The 19,617-nt window shown below is 43.4% G+C and overlaps 1 protein-coding gene across 1 annotated transcript in view; it reads left to right on the plus strand.

Annotated features, from left to right (window-relative positions):
- The window catches only part of SULF1 (sulfatase 1), a 78,865-nt gene that overhangs the window by 34,888 nt on the left and 24,360 nt on the right, over positions 1–19,617 (plus strand). Inside the window, 7 exon segments of the mRNA XM_021688370.1 lie at positions 1,316–1,466; positions 2,417–2,592; positions 3,873–4,001; positions 4,271–4,327; positions 5,057–5,186; positions 14,698–14,914; positions 17,374–17,620. Of these exon segments, the coding sequence (XP_021544045.1) occupies positions 1,316–1,466; positions 2,417–2,592; positions 3,873–4,001; positions 4,271–4,327; positions 5,057–5,186; positions 14,698–14,914; positions 17,374–17,620 (1,107 nt within the window).

Below are 19,617 nucleotides of genomic sequence, written 5' to 3' on the forward strand. Positions count from 1 at the left end.
TTTGGAATTGAGTCCTGGATCTACCACCTAGTAACTTTGTTAATCTGAGGAAGTTACTTAACTTTGCTAAGCCTCAGTTTTCTCAGCTCTAAAATGGGAATGAGGGGCGCCTGGGTGGCTCAGTCGTTAAGCGTCTGCCTTCGGCTCAGGTCATGATCCCAGGGTCCTGGGATCGAGCCCTGCATCAGGCTCTCCACTCAGCGGGAAGCCTGCTTCTCCCTTTCCCACTCCCCTTGCTTGTGTTCCCTCTCTCACTGTGTCTCTCTGTCGAATAAATAAATAAATAAATCTTTAAAATGGGAATGATAAACCGATTTCCAAGAACAGCAGAGATAATTAAATGAGTTAATGTATACAAAACAACACAATACCCAACACATGGTAAATACTAAGTTTTTAATATTAAACAACTTCTACATGCTTAATAACATCTAAGGAGAAGGGTCAAGTATGTTGTAGTCTGGAGGAGATGTCAAATATAAATAGATAATTCTCAGTGTGAGAATTACTCTAGCATAGACATGTACTTTAGGAGTATGAAGTGGCAGCATCTAATGGTCAAGGGATTTGGGTTAGATTTCAAAAAGAAGGCAACATATTTTGTGGGCCCCCAGTGGAACGTATGAGAGACCACTTGAGTTTCTGTGATAAATTAAATACAGGCTTGAACCCACATGTTCGAGAGGAATAGGACCCACCTCCCTGTAGTTAACAAAAATTGTGCTCTGCACCTGTATTGAATTGTCTATAAAAAGAATAGCTTTATTGATAAGCATGTATATTGCAGAAGTAGACTTGGTTTTAATTCCAGCATATCCTATTAAATTAATGGTATCTATATACAAGGTTAGGAATGAGAAAAACTCATAGACTAGAGATTAGAGAAAAAAATATGTTGAAATTATGATTCATCATTATTCCACATATTTGTGACTATACCTAATAGCCCTATTAACTACCAAATTTTATGAGTTAACATCACCATGAAAACATTCCCTTCTGTATTACTGAATTTTATCTGTAGGTGTTACAATACCATGATCACCTTGATGTCTTTTTACACATTTTCTTCAATGAATCCAAATGAACTTGCACTAATTACCTTTTTAGCTGTCTGTCTTGGTTTTTTAAATCTGAATCCATATGCCTTTAGGGGATGTGTGATATTTGGGGTAGTGAGGATTTTAGCTCTTCTTATAAACATAGAAGACACATGGGAGAAAAAAATAGCAATGTCTAAATTACCTTGAACTTGAGATATTTCTCTAACTGACTAAAAATACATTTAGTAAGAATCCTTTCTGGATATTTTCAGAACCCCTAGTTATAACTATGCACCAAATATGGATAAGCACTGGATTATGCAGTACACGGGACCCATGCTGCCCATCCACATGGAATTTACAAACGTTCTACATCGCAAAAGGCTTCAGACTTTGATGTCAGTGGACGATTCTGTGGAAAGGGTAAGCACACGAACTTGCCTCAGTGACAGGTTTTGGTCCAGCTTCCTTAGTGTAGATCCATTCTTGCTAATTCTTTGTTTTGTTGTTGCTGTTTTTAAGAGAGGGAGAGAGTCCGTGTGTGTGAATATGTGTACGTGAGTGTGTGTTGAGTGACTTTATCTTCCTTCCCTTATCTTGACCCCTTCTATTACCTCTCCAGGCTTGGTTCTTTGGAGCCAGTGGCAAAGAGGAGATAAAAATCAAAACACCATAAGTCAAGAGCTACACTCACAAATACCTTCAAGAATCAGGCAAATAATGTAAATACCTAAAGCTGGTCTCATATAAAGCGACAGGGCATGGTGGGGATTATGGTGAACTTTAAATGCCCACATGTATAACAAGGAGCAACTACTTGGCTCCAGCTAATTTTTGCCATGTAGGAAAATAGATCCAATATCATGAGATCTTCTGACTTTTCAAAGGAAACCAGAAATACAAGCATTTTATTTGAAATATCCTGAATTTAAAAAAAAGCCACAGAAGCCAAACAAAACTTGCCTAAAGGCTGGATTCAGTTGGATCAGGCTCCAAAGCAGCCTGTTCTGAACCCTTGATAACTGTATAAAAAGTGGTGATAAAATCTGCTTTAACAATGGATTTTTCAAAGTAAAACCTATAAGTTAGGTGGTAGAGGCTGTTTTGTGGAGTTTGTTTTGTTTTTGTTTTTGTTTTTAAGTAGGTGCACAAAACCTTTAAGAACAATGTGCCAGATTCAAATGAGTTACATTACTCCATTATTAGACTTTTCTCCTCCAGGATTGTAAGCAACTAGAAAACGTAGATAGTGACCATGTTTCTTAGCCTTGTTAAAGTGACTCTTGCCTTTAAAAAATAATGGGGAAGAATTTCGGGGGAAATCACAGCAACACTCTTGTCATCTTGCCCATTTTGTCTCCATTGTATTTCAGCTGTATAATATGCTCGTGGAGACGGGGGAGCTGGAGAACACTTACATCATTTACACCGCCGACCACGGTTACCATATTGGGCAGTTTGGACTGGTCAAGGGGAAATCCATGCCATATGACTTTGATATCCGTGTGCCTTTCTTTATTCGTGGTCCAAGTGTAGAACCAGGATCCATGTACGTATTTCCCTGCTTGCAACATTCGGTTGCCGTGGCTCATGTATATCTGAGATAATTCAATTACCCATCTCAGGGTCTGGTTTCTTTTCATCCAAAACAGAAAAGGGTGTATGTAGGTGGAGGCTGGTAATTTAGAAAATGAAAACCTTGTTTTTTTCCCCTACCACACACTAAATTAACTAAAGTATACTATTTAAAGAGAAAGGAAAATTAACTATCAATGACTAATTTACAATGACTGTAAAGCTAAAACATCAGAATCCCCATCCCATGGCCTGTGCACATAGACAGAATGTGATCATTAGGGACACATCATCTGTACTTCTTTGAATCAGACAAACACTGTCTTTTAAAAAAAAAAACAACCAGTGCCTGCCTTTAGTTATTTTTTTTAATTATTACTAAAGTAATTTTTTAAAGAAAATAAAATTTTAAAAAGCATGATTTTCTTTTAGAAGAAAAAAGGCCTAAAGGACTGGCGTTCTATTTCTGCCACCTTAGACAAGTCACTACCTCCCAATGCAGCTCTCTTTTCCCGTTATAAAATGAGTTTTACATGCCCTGCCGGCCACATCACAATATTCTGTGTAAAATAAGGTCGTGTACGTGAAACAGTTATGGAAAGAGTTGAAGAAAAGAATGCAAGTGGAATTCCAAATCTGGAATGGCCCTTAAGGAGCATCGAGCCGAGACGTCTTCTTTTTTTTTTTAAAGATTTTATTTATCTATGGGGGGGCGTGCCAGCACGAACAGGGAAAGGGGCAGAGGGAGAAGCAGACTCCCCCCTGAGCAGGGAGCCCCACGTGGGCCCGATCCCAGAACCCTGAGGTCACAACCTGAGCCAAAGGCAGACACTTAACCCACGGAGCCACCCAGGCACCCCCAGCCCTGACTTCTGATCTAACACAGAAGCTTGGCACAGCACACGTGCCTCTCTCAGAGTCCCCGATTCTGGAAATGGATTCGTTGGGGCCCAGAACCTGGATGTTCTGAACCTCGTCCAGGCGCTGCCTCTGCTGTTCCATTGCACTACATCCTGGAAGAGGGGAGAAGGTGATGTTAGTAGAAGGGTTTCCTGGAAGAAGGTTATTATGTCTCTTCAGCTCATTGGAAACACTGTGGGAATTGTCTGATCTAGGTTAGACGGTTTTATGCGTGAAAGACTAAGATAGAGGGGGAGAAGGTCGAAGCCGATGAGTCTCGGTGTGGAGAAAGTGGTCCTCCGTGCTACCCTCACTGGTGTTAGATCTGGGGCCTAACCTCCTGTCCCTTTGCAGAGTCCCACAGATCGTTCTCAACATCGACCTGGCCCCGACGATCCTGGACATCGCTGGGCTCGACACGCCTCCCGATGTGGACGGCAAGTCCGTCCTTAAACTTCTGGACCTGGAAAAGCCAGGTAACAGGTGTGTCAATTTGCTTTCCCTCAGCCAGCCCCAAGCACCCCGGCACCCAGAGCCAGCCAGCAGCCGAAAGCTGTGGAGGCAAAGTACGCCCTGCCCAGGAGAATCACAGCAATCCGAGACTGTCCCGGCTGTTTGTGAACAGTGTATTGATGGAGATGCAGTCTTGGTCTGCGGGAAGTGAGAGGTGTTTCTTTAAATAAACTGTGAGCACAGATCCATGTGGAAAAATGTCCAGATGCCAACAGTAAATATTATTATTTTGCTTTCAGGTTTCGAACAAACAAGAAAGCCAGAATTTGGCGTGATACATTCCTCGTGGAAAGAGGGTAATTACTGGTTCCTGGGGCGCTTCTGGGAACCAGGCCTAGTGGGCAGCTCTCCCTGCTGGGTATTTTTCCCCCTTATTCCGGTTTACTAAGCATGCAGATTTCGTAAGCCTAGTCACAGGATTGAAGGGTTTGCTACTCATGCTCCACTGACCAACACAGTAATGACTGCTGCATCAGAATTGTTAAACATAAGTTCTCATACGGCGGGGCCAAAGCCTTTACTGTTGCTTTTTCGACCTCAGGGTCAGAATCGGACCAGTCCATTGACCTTCTCAGCCTTCCTTCCCAAGTCCTTCCTGGCCCTCTCCTTTCTCCTTCCTTTCCTTAAGTGCCTTTCCCAGTTTTAAACACAAATATGTGAGACTGTCATTTCCAGAATCCCTTCTGGGTTTCCCCTTTTGATTCATAATCCTCATTGTCTCGGTTTTTTCCGTACACACATTGAGAGAAAAGCATTTGTATGACTGTAAAGCTAAACATTTATGCCCAAAGTTTTGAAATTAATGCTTTAAGGGAGATAATCATTCTTCATAGTGCCCAGGTTATAATTTTCACAAAGGACTCAGCAAATGTTGAGCTCCTGTGGGTACGATCTTACCATCTATTTTGTGCCATTTGAAGAATGTGGAGTCATGCCACAGGGGAGAAAAAGAGAAAAGGCAAAAGATGCTGGGTGGGTAAATCAAATCATTTCTCACATCAGAAACTTCTTCTTTTCTGTCAAAGGAAGTTTTTACGTAAGAAAGAAGAATCCAGCAAGAATATCCAACAATCAAATCACTTGCCCAAATATGAGAGGGTCAAAGAATTGTGCCAGCAGGCCAGGTACCAGACAGCCTGTGAACAGCCTGGGCAGGTGAGTGAGATGGCTTGTCTTCACCACAGGTCACATGCTTCTACATTTCTAATTTTAACAATTTCAACATATAAAATAATGTACATTTATGTGTAAATAAGCTTTTCATTGTGGTCATGGAGCCCTCACTGTGACAGCTATCCTCTGACTGAGAATTATCTAACCGGTCTAAGCTGGGCCTCCTCATCACTGCTTGGGCTCCCTTCAGTGAAAAAAAGATGGTGTCCTCAGAGAGTGCTAGATATCCACCCAACTAGCCAACACCAGTTCAACATATTGGACATGTGAAATGGGTAGTCAGGTTAGAAAGATCAGAAACTTGGCTCCATCTGAGGAGTAGCCGCCAGCCCTCGGATTCCTGTTAACTGGTTATCAAGAAGGGTCAAGAGGCTACTTAGTCAAGAGCAGGGGTAGATTTTGAGCCTCTGGGCAGTGAACCACCCAAGAGACATGATGGAGTCTTCCTATCCTGTACTAAAGTCCGATGTTATCTAACCCACAGAGGAGGATAGAATCTATGACCAAGATTGGGAAGCCATATTGTGTTTTATTGTTTCTACTTCTGCTCACAAAATCTCTGACATCATCAATTTCATTAGAATGAATTCTTTTTATTAATAGAAATATTACTACAGATGGGGTGCCTGGGTGTTTCAGTGGGTTGAGTATCTGACTGTTGATTTGGGGGGAGGTCATGATCTTGGGGTTGTGGAATCAAGCCCCATGTTGGGCTCCGCACTCGATGGGGAGTCTGCTTGAGTTTCTCCCTCTGTCCTCCTGCCCTTACCCACTCCTCTCTCAAGTAAATAAATACGTCTTTTTTTAAAAAAAGAAATATTACTATAGAATTAAGGACTACCCAGAACACCAACTATTATTAATAAGAACTAAAGAAATACCATGTGATGAATTAACACAGGCCTGTTTCTAAGGAAAGTGAGAACATATGAACACTTAACTATTTTAAACACTCTTGATTGGCATCTATGCTAGCTAAAAGAAGTATTGTATCATCATGAGAGAGGAACTGCCTAAGTCATTGAAACAAAGTTGAAGGAAAGTGAAAAATAATAGTTATTACGCATTTGTCTTATATAGAGTACTGTACGTGGAGTTTGATATGTATTAGCTCAGTTTAAGCCTCACATCCATCCAGTGAGGTAGGCATTGTTGTCCCATTTATAAATGGGCAGCTGGTGAGTGTAGAGCTGGGCTCCAAATGAGTTATAGGATCATAGGATTCAAAAACTCAGGCCACTTGCTGCCTTCCAAGGTAAGTTACGTTAACGAGGCAAAGAGAAGTTCACATCTTTGTGAGTCTTTTTTTTCTCTTTAACTTATCCGACCTCAAGATATCCACACAATTAGCCAATAGCAGTGCAGGGTATCAGGCACATGAAATGGATAGTGCAGTTATTATTAAAATGGCCTCATAAATGTAGGGCGTCACACATTTATACTCGTGATACACTATCTAGCTTATTGAACAAACATTCACAATAAACAACTTGATCCTCATACTTTCTGCATTTCCTCATGACTTTTTGTGCTCAGGGATTCCTTTGAAATAGAAAAAGGTGGGGAGGGAGGTTATTGAAGGAAGGGATAAAACCAGGCCTTCGTGGCATACTAGGAAGTCTTAATTTTCAAGTGTTTAGTGGAGAAGCTTAGACATATTCATTATATTTTAATATGATGTCTTCAAATCCTTCTTAAGGAAGCTCTAAGTATTATTATGACTAAAACCTCAGAATTGTTTTGTAGTTCTAAAATGATTTTTACGAGCCAGCCTCAATAGACTAATTTACTTTTATTTGAGAGTTGGAAATGTTTGGCGTTAAATATATCTCCTGCAAATTGGTGATTTTGTTACTATTTTAGCCTTCTAAGTGGCAAGCATTACAGCCATTTGAGAATAAGGTACACTGCCTACCTTTCAGTATACAATTTTGCAAACCTCTCCATATGGCTTGCCCTGAAATTTTAATACATGTCCTAAAGGGCAAATGTAGTATTAACGAGATTATGGCACTTTGGCAGAAGCTCTTCACTCTTGTGCTAAATGCTGTAACTATGTTAAGAACTTCACTTTGCTTTTTCATGTTTTTCTAAACTTGTTTTGCCCCCACAAAATGCTTTAATATCTGGTTCCCTGGGATTCTCCTCTGCTGCTTTATTTCGATGTGAATCTGTCTGAATTTAGATTATATCACATGGATATATGAAAATGTTAGCAACAATTTCTTTTAGAAGTGCCTGAATTATTAGAACAGAGAATTACACTGTACCCCAGATGGCGATTTCTTTCTATAGGTGATGTCCAAACCGTAGCTTAAAAATCCAAGAACTTCCAGAAAATTTTGAGGCTCTTCAAGTCAGTTATAGAATCTGTGGGTCAAACCTGATAGCTCTGTTGTGTTCTACAGAATCTTTATGTTTTGGCCTTTTGCTTTTTCTATCTGGCTACTTTGAAGATTATCTTTTTTAAAAGTTACAATATCAGTGACTTTAAAAAAGGAAAAAAAAAGTCCAGAATAATGAGATTGTTTTTTCTGGATCAAGACATCAGTTAAGGCTAGAATTAACTCTAATCTAATCTCTTCCCTTGACACTGATTTCACACCTGGCCTGTGCCCTGCGTCTCTTCGTCTGACCAAGGTTAACTGCCTGCATTCAAAGACAATACAGTCTTCTCTTTGGTTTGACTCTGTATGGGATATAGAGGAAAAACCCACACTATCAGCCCCATTCTCTTCACTTTTAACCCCCAAAGGGGTCATGTATTTCCCCCATCCAACCATACCCCCATACCTGGTTCACCCAAGGATTGTTTGGCAGGGTCGGTGTGGATGCATGACGGAGGTAAATGAAGGAAAGAGAAATACGACATCACAAAGTATGGATTAGAATATTGTCATCTGCTACTTTTTAGTTGTGTGTTTAGGGACTGGATTCTTAAGAGTCTCAGGTTTTCTATCCCTAAAGCTAAGAAAATTAATCTCAGTCTTGTAAGGGTTCTGTGATATCATATATGTAAAGTGCTAGATGAATTATAAGGCAATGTGTGAATGTTGGGTGGTATTTCTGTTCCGGGCCATCTTACCTGCTTTTTCACTCCTATGAAGCCAACAGGGAATTAAAATGGGCTGGAATCCCAGACATTTGGCAATATTTCTTCACTTTGTGAACAGAGCAACCAGCAGGGACTAATTAAGACAGCGTGGACATATGTGTTTGCATTACTTCTGTGTTCCTGAATTAATATGAGGCTGAGTGTGAATTCCCACCACTCTCTCAGCTGGCGTTACACCCCCAAGCACATTATGTACAGATTTATATATGACACACTACACACACACGCGCGCGCGTGTGCGCGCAAATCTCAACATCTATCTGAAAAGACTTTGGCTCAACAAAGAACACACATCAGTGATGCTCCATTCTGGCTGCACCCTAGAATCACCTGGGCAGCTTTGGAAAATATCGATGTTGGGGCTCCTGGGTGGCTCAGTCATTAAGCGTCCAACTTTTGGTTTCGGCTCAGGTCATGATCTCAGGGTTGTGAGATCAAGCCCCACATTGGGCTTCGCACTGGGCGTGGAGCCTGCTTAAGGTTCTCCCTCTCTCTCTCCCTGTGCCCCTCTCCCTCTCCCTGTGCCCCTCTCCCTCTCCCTGTGCCCCACTCCTCTCTAAAGAAAAAAAAAAGAAAATATCAACGTATAGCCTCCCCCCAAATCAATCAGATGAATAGGTCTAAAGGTGAGACCAAGGCATCTGTATTTGTTAACAAAGTTAAGAACCACAGGTCTAGAGTCAGAGAATGTCGAAATTGGAAGGAGTCTTAGAAATCCTCCAGTTGGGGCACCTGGGTGGCTCAGTCGTTAAGCGTCTGCCTTCAGCTCAGGTCATGGTCCCAGGGTCCTGGGATCGAGCCCCATATCGGGCTCCCCGCTCCGCGGGAAGCCTGCTTCTCCCTCTCCCACTCCCCCTGCTTGTGTTCCCTCTCTCGCTGTGTCTCTCTCTGTCAAATAAATAAATAAAATCTTTAAAAAAAAAAAAAAAGAAATCTTCCAGTTGAGGGGCGCCTGGGTGGCCCAGATGGTTAAGCGACTGCCTTCGGCTCAGGTCATGATCCCAGGGTCCTGGGGTGGAGCCCCACATCGGGCTCCTGGCTCAGCGGGGAACCTGCTTCTCCCTCTCCCTCTGCCTCTCTCCCTCCTCATGCTCTCTCTCTCTCTGTATTTCTGTGTCTCAAATGAATAAATAAAATCTTTAAAAAAAAAAAAAACTCCCAGTTGAATGGTATCCTTTTCCTAATAAGGAAATATAGATCCAGAAAACTTAAGCTACGACCCAAAGGTCAGAACCTGCAACTCTTCACTCCATGCTTAATCCTTTCTTTCCCAGAACATGCTGCCTCTATAAAAATGTTACATAGTAGATTTTCTCTTTGAAATTATAAATGGCATTTGTCTGGCTGAAGCCACGGAGCTTAGGACCCACTCACAGCATCTAGGGAAGTGGTTCCCAAACAAGACTGCACATTAGAATCACAGAGGCAGCTTCACAAGTGTTGATGTTCAAGCTTCACTCCAGACAAAGGAAAACAGAACCTCTGGGGATGAGACCCAGACATCAGGGATTTTTTTCAAGCTCCTGTGTGATTCTTTTAAGCAGCCAGGACTGAGAATCATTCATGCCAGGAAAGCGTTACTATATTTTTCGTTTTCTAGGTATAGATATTGACTCCTTAACTAGGAATTACATAAAAGAGAAATTCCCTAGGCATTCAATTTTGGAGTACATTTTATATATTCTCTGTCATTTGAGAAAAAACAGCTTGGTTTTTTCTTTGATAAAGCAAATTTCACGTCCTTTGTGAGTTGTTAAATTCCAGCAACTTTGCAATTTTGTTTGCCTTTCTACTATTTGTATCAATATGAAATCAAAGATTTGTTTAAAGAACCCCAGATCAAACAAGCGGATACTACTTGAGAAATTAGAATGTAGCTTGTTCAATGTACTGGTTTAGCTCCAGGATTTATGTTCTCATCCCAAAATTATCCCTCTGACCATAGATCCCTCGACCTTTTGTGACCAGCTGCAGGGCAGGAATAAAAGGCATTTACCAGTAAGATCTGGTAAGTTTGCCAGGAACTGACAGCTTGTTTCCAGAAACTCACTGAGCCCTGGTTAAAATTTCAGCATGGCTCGTAGACACTTCCCCGCAGGGCTCCTTATTCCAGAGGGCGGGCCAGAAGGACCGAGCCCCAGTGCCACCCTCTGGCTGAACACTTGTCTGCATGGAGCTCAGCATGGACAGCCGAGCCTCAAAGCCTCCCCTCTTCAACCTGCACTGAAGGACATTTCCAAATAATGCATCTCAATGGTTTGGCTTCTGTGCATTTTTCAAAATACAAACCGCAGGCTTAAATGCCAAACCATATTTAATGATGTCCCAAACAAGTCAGAAAAAGACAAACATAAGGCCACTTTACTTATAAACTACCTAATGTGGCCACACCCGATTTAATTTATGCTCTTGTTTCCCACTGCTCCGGAACATAGCCTGCTCTGGGCAGGATCCCCTCCTCCCTGCTCATAAACAGAGCATTCTCTCTCTCTGCGTGTAAGCTGTTGCCTCTGCCTTCCCAAAGTCTAGCCCCTCCACCAAGGCAAACTGGAAGCCTCATCTTCTACCCCAAACCATTCTTTTTTGGGGGGGGGTCCTAGTCAATTGGGATTTCATCCTGGGTACAGAAGGAGTCAGAGAGGCAGGAGGAAAAATTGAGATGATGTCCCACGAAGTCGCAAAGGAATTTACAGATGGGGCAAGTGGTCGGGGAAGATGGAGACGGTCAGATCTGGCAGTTAACCGATTTGCTGATAAACTTCAAGAGGGTAGATAAGAGGGGGCCAGTAGGATAGCTGTATCTCGGCGCGGGCTTGTGCTTAACAAAGCGCGTCTTGGAGGCTGAGCCCGTGTCCCATGAGCGGATGCCTAGCTGGGTCCGGGCTCCCATCTGATTGCTACAGCTCTTCTGCAATGCCAAGTCATCTCCTCTCTTTCTTTTGAGCATTTAAGTGGCTTGAGGCAGGAGTTTCAGAACAATCCCCTGAAAGCTCTCTTCCTTCACCTCCCTCTGTCAACTCTCTAAGTCAGGCCACCGTGGTAGTTGCAGTGATTTCAAGGGTTTATTGCTCAGCCATAAAAATTGTTGTGATATCGAACCCCAAAATGATCGTGGCAAATGTGCGGTAATTACATTTCATTAAAATTCCTAATATGCTTGCCACTAAGAAGATTTCAAAGCTGCTCGCTAATTACTCTATCTAATAGGGTCTACAGCTTGTTCAGAGGGTCCACGGTATAGAAAATCATTGGCATTTTTCTCGGTGGCTCTTGTTTTATTTAAGAATGTGTATAGGGGTATGTATACATGCAGAATTTGTGGGTCTATGCGGGTGTGTACATACGTATGCATTCACGTATGTATGCATATTTAGTTTGTGAGATACATCATCAGTGCCCGAGATGGTGCCAGATCTCAGATTTGGTTTAATTCATCTCTTCAGGAAAGAACACCACTTCCCTTCATCTCTGCCCCATAGGACATTAGTGAGGAATTTGGCTAATGGGAAAATGCAGGTTGGATTCCAGATAGACCAAATCACTAAAAATTCTGCCTACACTTTCTGTTCTAGAGGAATCTACCTGTCCCCTCAGGTCTTCCAGGAAAAAAAAAAAAAAAAAGTAGAGTTGTTTTTGTTTTTTAATGCATCGTGCTTATAAAACCAAGAAAGGTTTTCACTGTAGTTATGTGTTTTAAAAATTAATGTTTGTACTAAAATTGAAATAAATTCGAGCCACAAAAGACAGAAGGCTGTTATTTTTCAAGAATAAAGTTAACCATATTTTTCTGTCTTATAGAAAATAAGGCACTTCTTAAGCTGCTACTAGGCTGTGAACTGTGGGTCCACTGGCCATTTCTTTTGCTACCATAGGCATTAAGTAGCGAACTCTTAGTTTTTGAACGCAGGAGTGAGAGATTACCTAGATAGATGGACAAGTCTTAAAGCATCTGGATGTAGCCAAATTCAAATCTGGAATGACACTCAAGCACCACGGATTCCCAAACTTTTTAGAGCTATAAAAGCTTATGAATTATTTTGCTGACACTTCTTGTCAGCAGAAATTCCGTAGGGCATATAGTTATTCCCCAATGGAGTTGTAGATCAGTTTCTGAGAACTTTTTTTGAGAATCTCATGGCATCTCCTTGAACTAATGGGACGTGTCTGGAAGTGCTACAAACCCAGGCTTGAAAACCACTGGTCTCCACATTGAATGGCAGAACCACGGAGCAGGCCACACACGGCTTTCTGCTCAACCTTTGCAAAGACTAAGTTCTCTCACTCATCAGCTAACTGTGGGGAGAAAGGAAGGAAAACTGGTTACTCTTACAGAAAGCACATAGTCCTGCCTGTAGAGACAAGCTGGTAGTGTTCCTCTGTTCAGCTGGAGTCATCTTCTGACCTGATTACATCAGTACATTTCCAGACACAGCATCCTTTGCATACCCACGCCGCAACATGCATACATCCCTCTCAAAGATTCATCCACCTGAGCTACTTAGACCTAAATATATCTCTTTTGCCCCTGCCATGGGTTCCAGCTGCAAAAAGGTCCAGTAACCCGTTGCAAATTGAAAGCAATTGTTCTTAACCCCAACTGCACATTAAAATCACCAGGAGAGCTTTTGAAACTCCCAGTGCTCAGCCATGTGTGAGAACCACTGAGCTCCCATAACTCCCCAGTGCCTAATCAAGTTGACTTTACTTTTTTTTTTTAGTTCAATCATCTCTAACTTAGTGAGTCTTCGACTGTTCTTGTCTGTGTTGCGTTTTCATGGCTTTGCAAATAGAATTAGTTGCCTTGTCGCTTGAGCCTGCTTGGAATGGAAATGATGGACATTCAAGATATGCTGGTCAAGTCAAAACAGAAGATCGTAACCTGACATGGCTCGAAATAACCAAATGCAACAGCACCAAGAGTGTGTGGGGGCTAAAGCAAGATCAAAGCACAAGTGCTATAAACCAGGGATTCGGGAACTCTACGATAGAGGTGCCAGGCAGCTCTGATAATTCAACATTTACTGAGGGCATATGGCTCCAGTCAAGAGAAAGTAAGCCAAGACTCTGCACCTCGGTCCACTGTGAATAGTCGCACCCCGTTCTGTACACGAGGGTCATTTGTCTGCTGACCAACATATCTGGGATCCCTGACTAAACTTTACCTTGCATTAGGTGACTTTGCGATGAAAATATAGGGAGGGGGGGTGTTGAGATCATTTTGTGTGGTGCAGGGAAAACCATCTTTTATTCGATAATTTTTTATTTATTGAAAATATGTAACTGGCACAACAAATCCATAATTTTATAGGTACTGTTGCTTTGGCCACTGTTTAGAAATGTGTCCATTTAAAGAAAAGTATCAGTAATTGTATACAGGTGATAGTCACATATGGAACGAAAACCAGAGACAAAAGTTTGCTAACACTACACGGTAGCATGTTGTAACAACCGTGGTCAACTTCAAATCGAGGTCAGTGTTCTTCCCAAACTACCATTTGAGGGAGCGAGCAAGGGGAAGAGAAAAAGGAAGAGGAAGGTTATTAGGTCTTTAAGTAAGACATGGAGGATCCCATGAAATGCCCCCAAATTCATGAAGTGCTCTTATTTCAGCCAGATTGATACTCAAGAAGCATGGGCAGGGGGGGGGGGGGGGGACACTGAAGCCGATGCTGGGTCCTATTGATCTAGAATTGAGCCCGCAGTGTCTGCAGTGGGCTTGGTAGAAGGCTCAAAGGAGTAAACCCAGGGCCAGCTCCCCCATGCTTGGTCTCTTGGGGAGGTGAACGATGTCTCCTCCTGAGCAGCTCGCTCTGCTGGGCGTGCAGGGTCTGTAGAAGGCTGAGAAGAGGCACAGAGAAAACCTGACGTGTTGGCTAACGCCTGGGGCGTGTGAAGGCTCGCCCGCTCCGTGGCAGACTCGGATTATACTCATCTCTGTCTTCATGTGCCACTCTTCCCCGGTTTGAGGCCAGAGCTCGGGGACCGAGACCAAAGCAGCTGAGTGTGTTTTTCCAGAGAGAGAGGGATCTGGCAAAAACAGCCCCGACAGCTGTGCTCTGTGGCTTGGCTTTTAACGTGTTTCGTTCAAGACTCTGTTTAGTCTGGATACTGGGGATTTATATATCAATTTTGGGCTCTAGTGTCATGGAGGTGGTTCTGATTTCCAGTGATTTCGTTGTCATCTGCAGTTGCCTACAATGAAAGAAGGAGCTAAGGGAACCGGGGGGGCGACTTATGGCAGGCTCAGTTAAAAGCCTGCCTTCCTTCCTCGGCTCTCCTTAAGGGGTTCCCCGTGCTTCCAAAACCTAAGACAGCAGTCCTTAATAAAAAAACACCTGGAGCAGGATGGGTAACCGGCTTTCTCGTTGGCTTTCGCAGAAGTGGCGGTGCATCGAGGACACCTCCGGCAAGCTTCGAATTCACAAGTGTAAAGGATCCGGGGACCTGCTCACGGTCCGGCAGAACACGCGGAACCTCTACTCTCGAGGCTTCCCCGACAAGCACAAAGAATGCAGTTGCGGAGAGTCCGGTTATCGTGCGGGCAGAAGCCAGAGGAAGAGTCAAAGGCAGTTCCTGAGAAACCAGGGGACCCCGAGTAAGCTGCAAGCAGGGACCCTCGCAGTGGAAGGCAGAGTGCTTTGCGAATGGACAGCAGGGAGACAAAAGGCTTGCTCCTTATACATTTGAGGTCTTATCGATGCATAGTTTTAGCACAAAAAGCAAAGAATTGTTCTGTTTAAAAGAGCAAAGCTAAGTTGAAATTTGGGGTTTGTGGACATTTTTAACTTAAACATAGAATGAAAATATATTCAGTAAAAGCACCAGGCACAAACTATACACACACACACGAAAGAACTATAAAGGGGTAACAGGTGTGGTTAGGGGCAGAGGGTATAGTTTATGTCAGTTTTATTTTACATGAATGCTAATGTCCTGATTTGTCTGCCTTGAGCTGCTTTTTAAAAAAAAGGGAGGAAAATAAAAATTCAAGGTTTCATTGCTTATGCGTTTAATAAGAAAAGCATAAACACTTTTTTTAAAGGTACATCTGTTGTAAGACGGTATTTTTTTTTTTTTTAGTTATGGTTGACTGGCAAGGTCAAACTAGTCAAATTCAATATGAAAAGCACTGCCTAGCATTTTCTTTATAAGAATTCTATCAGGCAACTATGAAATTCCTAGGATTATACAGATGGGAAAACCCGGTCTGGCACCTTCCATAAAAGAATGAGAGTCTAGTGCCATCTAGTGGCAGAATAGGAAAAGTGACTCATTTCTGTGGCAATTCTTTTCTACACTGGTTTGGAAATGAGTAAGATACATTTTCTGTATCACTTTTTTTTTTTAAGTAGGCTGTACACACAACGTGGGGTTTGAACTCACCACCCCAAGATCAAGAGTCACTTGCTCTACCGACTGAACCAGCCAGGTGCCCCCCACGTTGTAAATTAGGAAATCAAATCAATCACCAGAAAAATAGAAGCTCTCAGCACTGGCTTTTTTATCCTGGATTCTGCAGATGGATTTTAGGGGATGGTGAGCCTTCTAACATTTTATCCAAAATGATAAGTCTATTCTGTGTGCATGTGCACATTTTTCTGGATGTCCCTAACTTTCAACACACTCTTAAGGGAATCCATAACCCAAAAGCTGAGAATGATTGATTTGGGAGATTTTTTTTTCCTCCCAGAGAGAAAATGCCAGGTTTAATCATTCACACAAAGATATCAAATGGAAAGCCAAAAAGGGACAAAGATTCCTGACGCTCTCCCTTAACGGAAGCTGATTACCAGTGTTGGGCTTGGAGGAAGGGGCAGCCTCTTCTCTCCCCAGAGGTTAGGTGTCACTTCACAGCAGTGACCATAAACACTGATTTTGTTCGACATTGAGCACAAACTGGAGATGTCTGGGGCCGCTTTTTCAAACCACGTGGAACCTCGCGTATTTCAGGGCAGAAGTTGCTCGTGAGCACACTCAGGGGCCTGCTGACTGTTACAGAGGCGTTTCCTCTTCTGGAAACTGCTATCAGAGCAGGATCCCGTGGCGAGAGCGATTCTGATTCCATGGCCTGGGTGCTCCCCTTCTTCCTATTTTAGCAGCAGGCTGGAGAAAAAAGGCCCCATGAGTATGCCCCGTCGGAACCAAAATGCTTCTGATAAGGAGGGGCCAAGGTTGGCACATTAAAGCTCTTGTCTAACACACTATGAGCCTTGAGCACGGTCTACGGTGACCAGAAAACAGGCTGGCCTCCCCCCTGGCATTGCCCTCCATCTGCCAGATATTAAAAGTCAGCTGGCTGATAAAAAGCATTTGCAAAATTTAATTTTTCTCTATTCTTTGTACAAATAGAAGGTATCGAGAGCATTTACCCTTTTAAAAAAGCAGCCCAGTGTTGTGGAAAGACAGCAGCCTTTAGAATCTGGTAGATTAGAGTCCTAGTTCCCACGGCTGTTGGCTCCATTACCTTGCAAAATGTAGGTAGCATTCAGAGCTTCAGTTTTCCCATCCTTAAGAATCATCACACCAAATTTATGAGCCTGTTCGGACCATCTAATCAGTTTTTTTAATATAAGGATTTATTATAATAATACAGGTCTTCCAAGATTGTGGATTAGAGATAAGTATGAGGTGAATAATACATAGCAAAAGCCCAATCAATGATAGTCACTAATATGATTAATACCATAATTGGGAATATAGTTTTATCCAAACAAACTGCCTTAGCAGTTCATGTTGAAAATGCAGTTCACAGCCTGCTGTGAGTGGAAAGGAACTTAGACATCCCCCAGACGTACCCCCCACTGGAGGGACAAAGGGCTGAGGCCCAGGGGAGCATGCCATCCACCACGCTGCTATGCAGCACCCAAGCTCAAAGAGGAGCCCAGCCCTCCCAACGTGAATCCCAGTGGGCTGCCCGCAGCTCCCCGATGCCCCTCCACAATGCAGTTTAAACTGCTTGCCCTTCCCAGAATGCTCACTGAGCCAGGTGGTGCCTTTTCTCCCTCCTAAACTACACCTGGACGTCCATGTTGATGTGTCTTCCCTTATTTCCAGAGTACAAGCCCAGATTTGTCCATACCCGGCAAACACGTTCCTTGTCAGTCGAATTTGAAGGCCAAATATATGACATAAACCTGGAAGACGAGGAATTGCAAGTGTTGCGACCGAGAAACATTGCCAAGCGCCATGATGAGGGCCACAGGAGGCCTGGAGGTGCCCAGGCTGCCGGCGACGGGGACGTGATGCTGGCAGACAGAGACAATGCCCTGGGCCTGCCCACCTCCGTCCGAGTGACTCACAAGTAGGAAGGCTTTAGGTGTTCGCGGGGGCTGAATTCCCAGTCATGTCCCCTTCCCCATTATCCCTGTTTTGCTTCTTTATCAAAAGTGATATCGCTCGGCCGTACAGCGTCCGGAGGGCTGGCCTACAGAACAACTGGGATTTAAAGAAGCTAGGGGGAGTCCAAACAGCCGTACATTTGGACACATGCTTTGGGTTGAGTTTCACATGAAGGCTGATCAGCTGGGAATTTAGCTAGAGTGGTTCTGTCACATGTTTGTGCTTTCTTTTAAAGATTTTATTTATTTATTTGACAGAGAGAGACACAGCGAGGGAGGGAACACAAGCAGGGGGAGTGGGAGAGAGAGAAGCAGGCCTCCCGCGGAGCAGGGAGCCCGATGCAGGCTCGATCCCAGGACCCCGGGATCATGACCTGAGCCGAAGGCAGACGCTTAATGGCTGAGCCACCCAGGGGCCCCGGTTCTGTCACATCTTAACTTAGCAGGCATGGAGGTCCACCCTTGAACAGTTACTTTTGTGGGAGTCTAGGGAACAGATGGAAACCATGACTGTCACTGTAGAGGCTCAGAGCAGTTGTACACTCGTAGCCCAAGGAAAGACTGCAGGTCCTGGAGAAGCTTCCAGAGAGGTGGGATGTGTTGGAAATGGACATAAGGTGCAGAAACACCTAAGTAACCTGGGCAGATCCCAGAGAGCACGGAGGGCCTCGGGAGTCACGGAGACAGGGAAGGAGGCGATTATCCCACAGCTGTAATGAACCACCTTGGCTCTCCATTTCCTTCCAAAATCCAGTTACTCTCTTGATAGAGAAAAATTTTCTTTCTGAATTTATTAGCAAGGTTTTTTCCTCTCTCTCATTCGATCACTTTGGGGAGGCCTGGTATCATGACCTCTGGCAGGATTTTTATCTTTGGGCCTGGTCTTTCCGTGCCTGTACAGTTGATCTTGAACAAGGCAGGGGTTGGGGACACAGACCCTCCCCCCACCCCCACAGTTGAAAATCCACGTATAATGTTGGACTCCCCAGAAACTTAACTACTAGCGGCCTACAGCTGACCAGAAGCCTTAGCGATAACATAAACCGTCAATTAACACATATTTTATATACATATCATATACTTATTCTTACAATAAAGTAAGTTAGGGGCGTCTGGGTGGCTCAGTTGGTTAAGCGACTGCCTTCGGCTCAGGTCATGATCCTGGAGTCCCTGGATCGAGTCCCGCATCGGGCTCCCTGCTCGGCAGGAAGTCTGCTTCTCCCTCTGACCCTCCCCCCTCTTATGTTCTCTCTCTCATTCTCTCTCTCAAATAAATAAATAAAATCTTTAAAAAAATAAATAAATAAAGTAAGTTAGAGAAACAGTGTTATTAAGAAAACCATAAGAGAAGAGAAAATATGTATACAGTACTGGACTGTGTTTATCCAAAAAAAAAATCTGCCTTTATGTGACCCCATGCGGTTCCAGCCTGTCGTTCCAAGGTCAACTATAGTTGTTAGAGTTACACACTAGGAGACTTAGATCAGGATTTGTGTCTCTTTCAGGATCGATTGACCCTTTATCCCAACTTTTCTCTATGCCTAGGGCTGTTTCTTTGCTTCAAACTGAATGGGGTACTTGAGGCAGGCTCTTTGTAACAAAACAAATGGGATAAATAACCCCCTTCTAACTGCATTGCTCTAATCAGACAACTTACTTCCATTATAACTGTGGAAACTTCCATTTCCCCTACAGTAGTTGATGAGACTCTCACCACTAGAGTTTTCTGGTGGTAGCTGTTCCTGGGGACGTGAATATTAAACGTTGCTACGAAATGGAATCTTAGTAAGGGTCTCTCTCTGACGCCATCCTTACCCCAGCCGGGTGGCCAAGAGACATTCCCACGTATCCTTCCTTGTCTATGGCTCAGCTTCAAACTACTGCTTGCCTCGAAATTAAGAGTTTAGAAGGCAATTATGTTCCCTTTGCTATTTCTAATGGGTTTAAACAAATATTAGCA

This window comes from Neomonachus schauinslandi, chromosome 4 (assembly GCF_002201575.2).
Source record: "Neomonachus schauinslandi chromosome 4, ASM220157v2, whole genome shotgun sequence".
Lineage (NCBI taxonomy): Eukaryota > Metazoa > Chordata > Mammalia > Carnivora > Phocidae > Neomonachus > Neomonachus schauinslandi.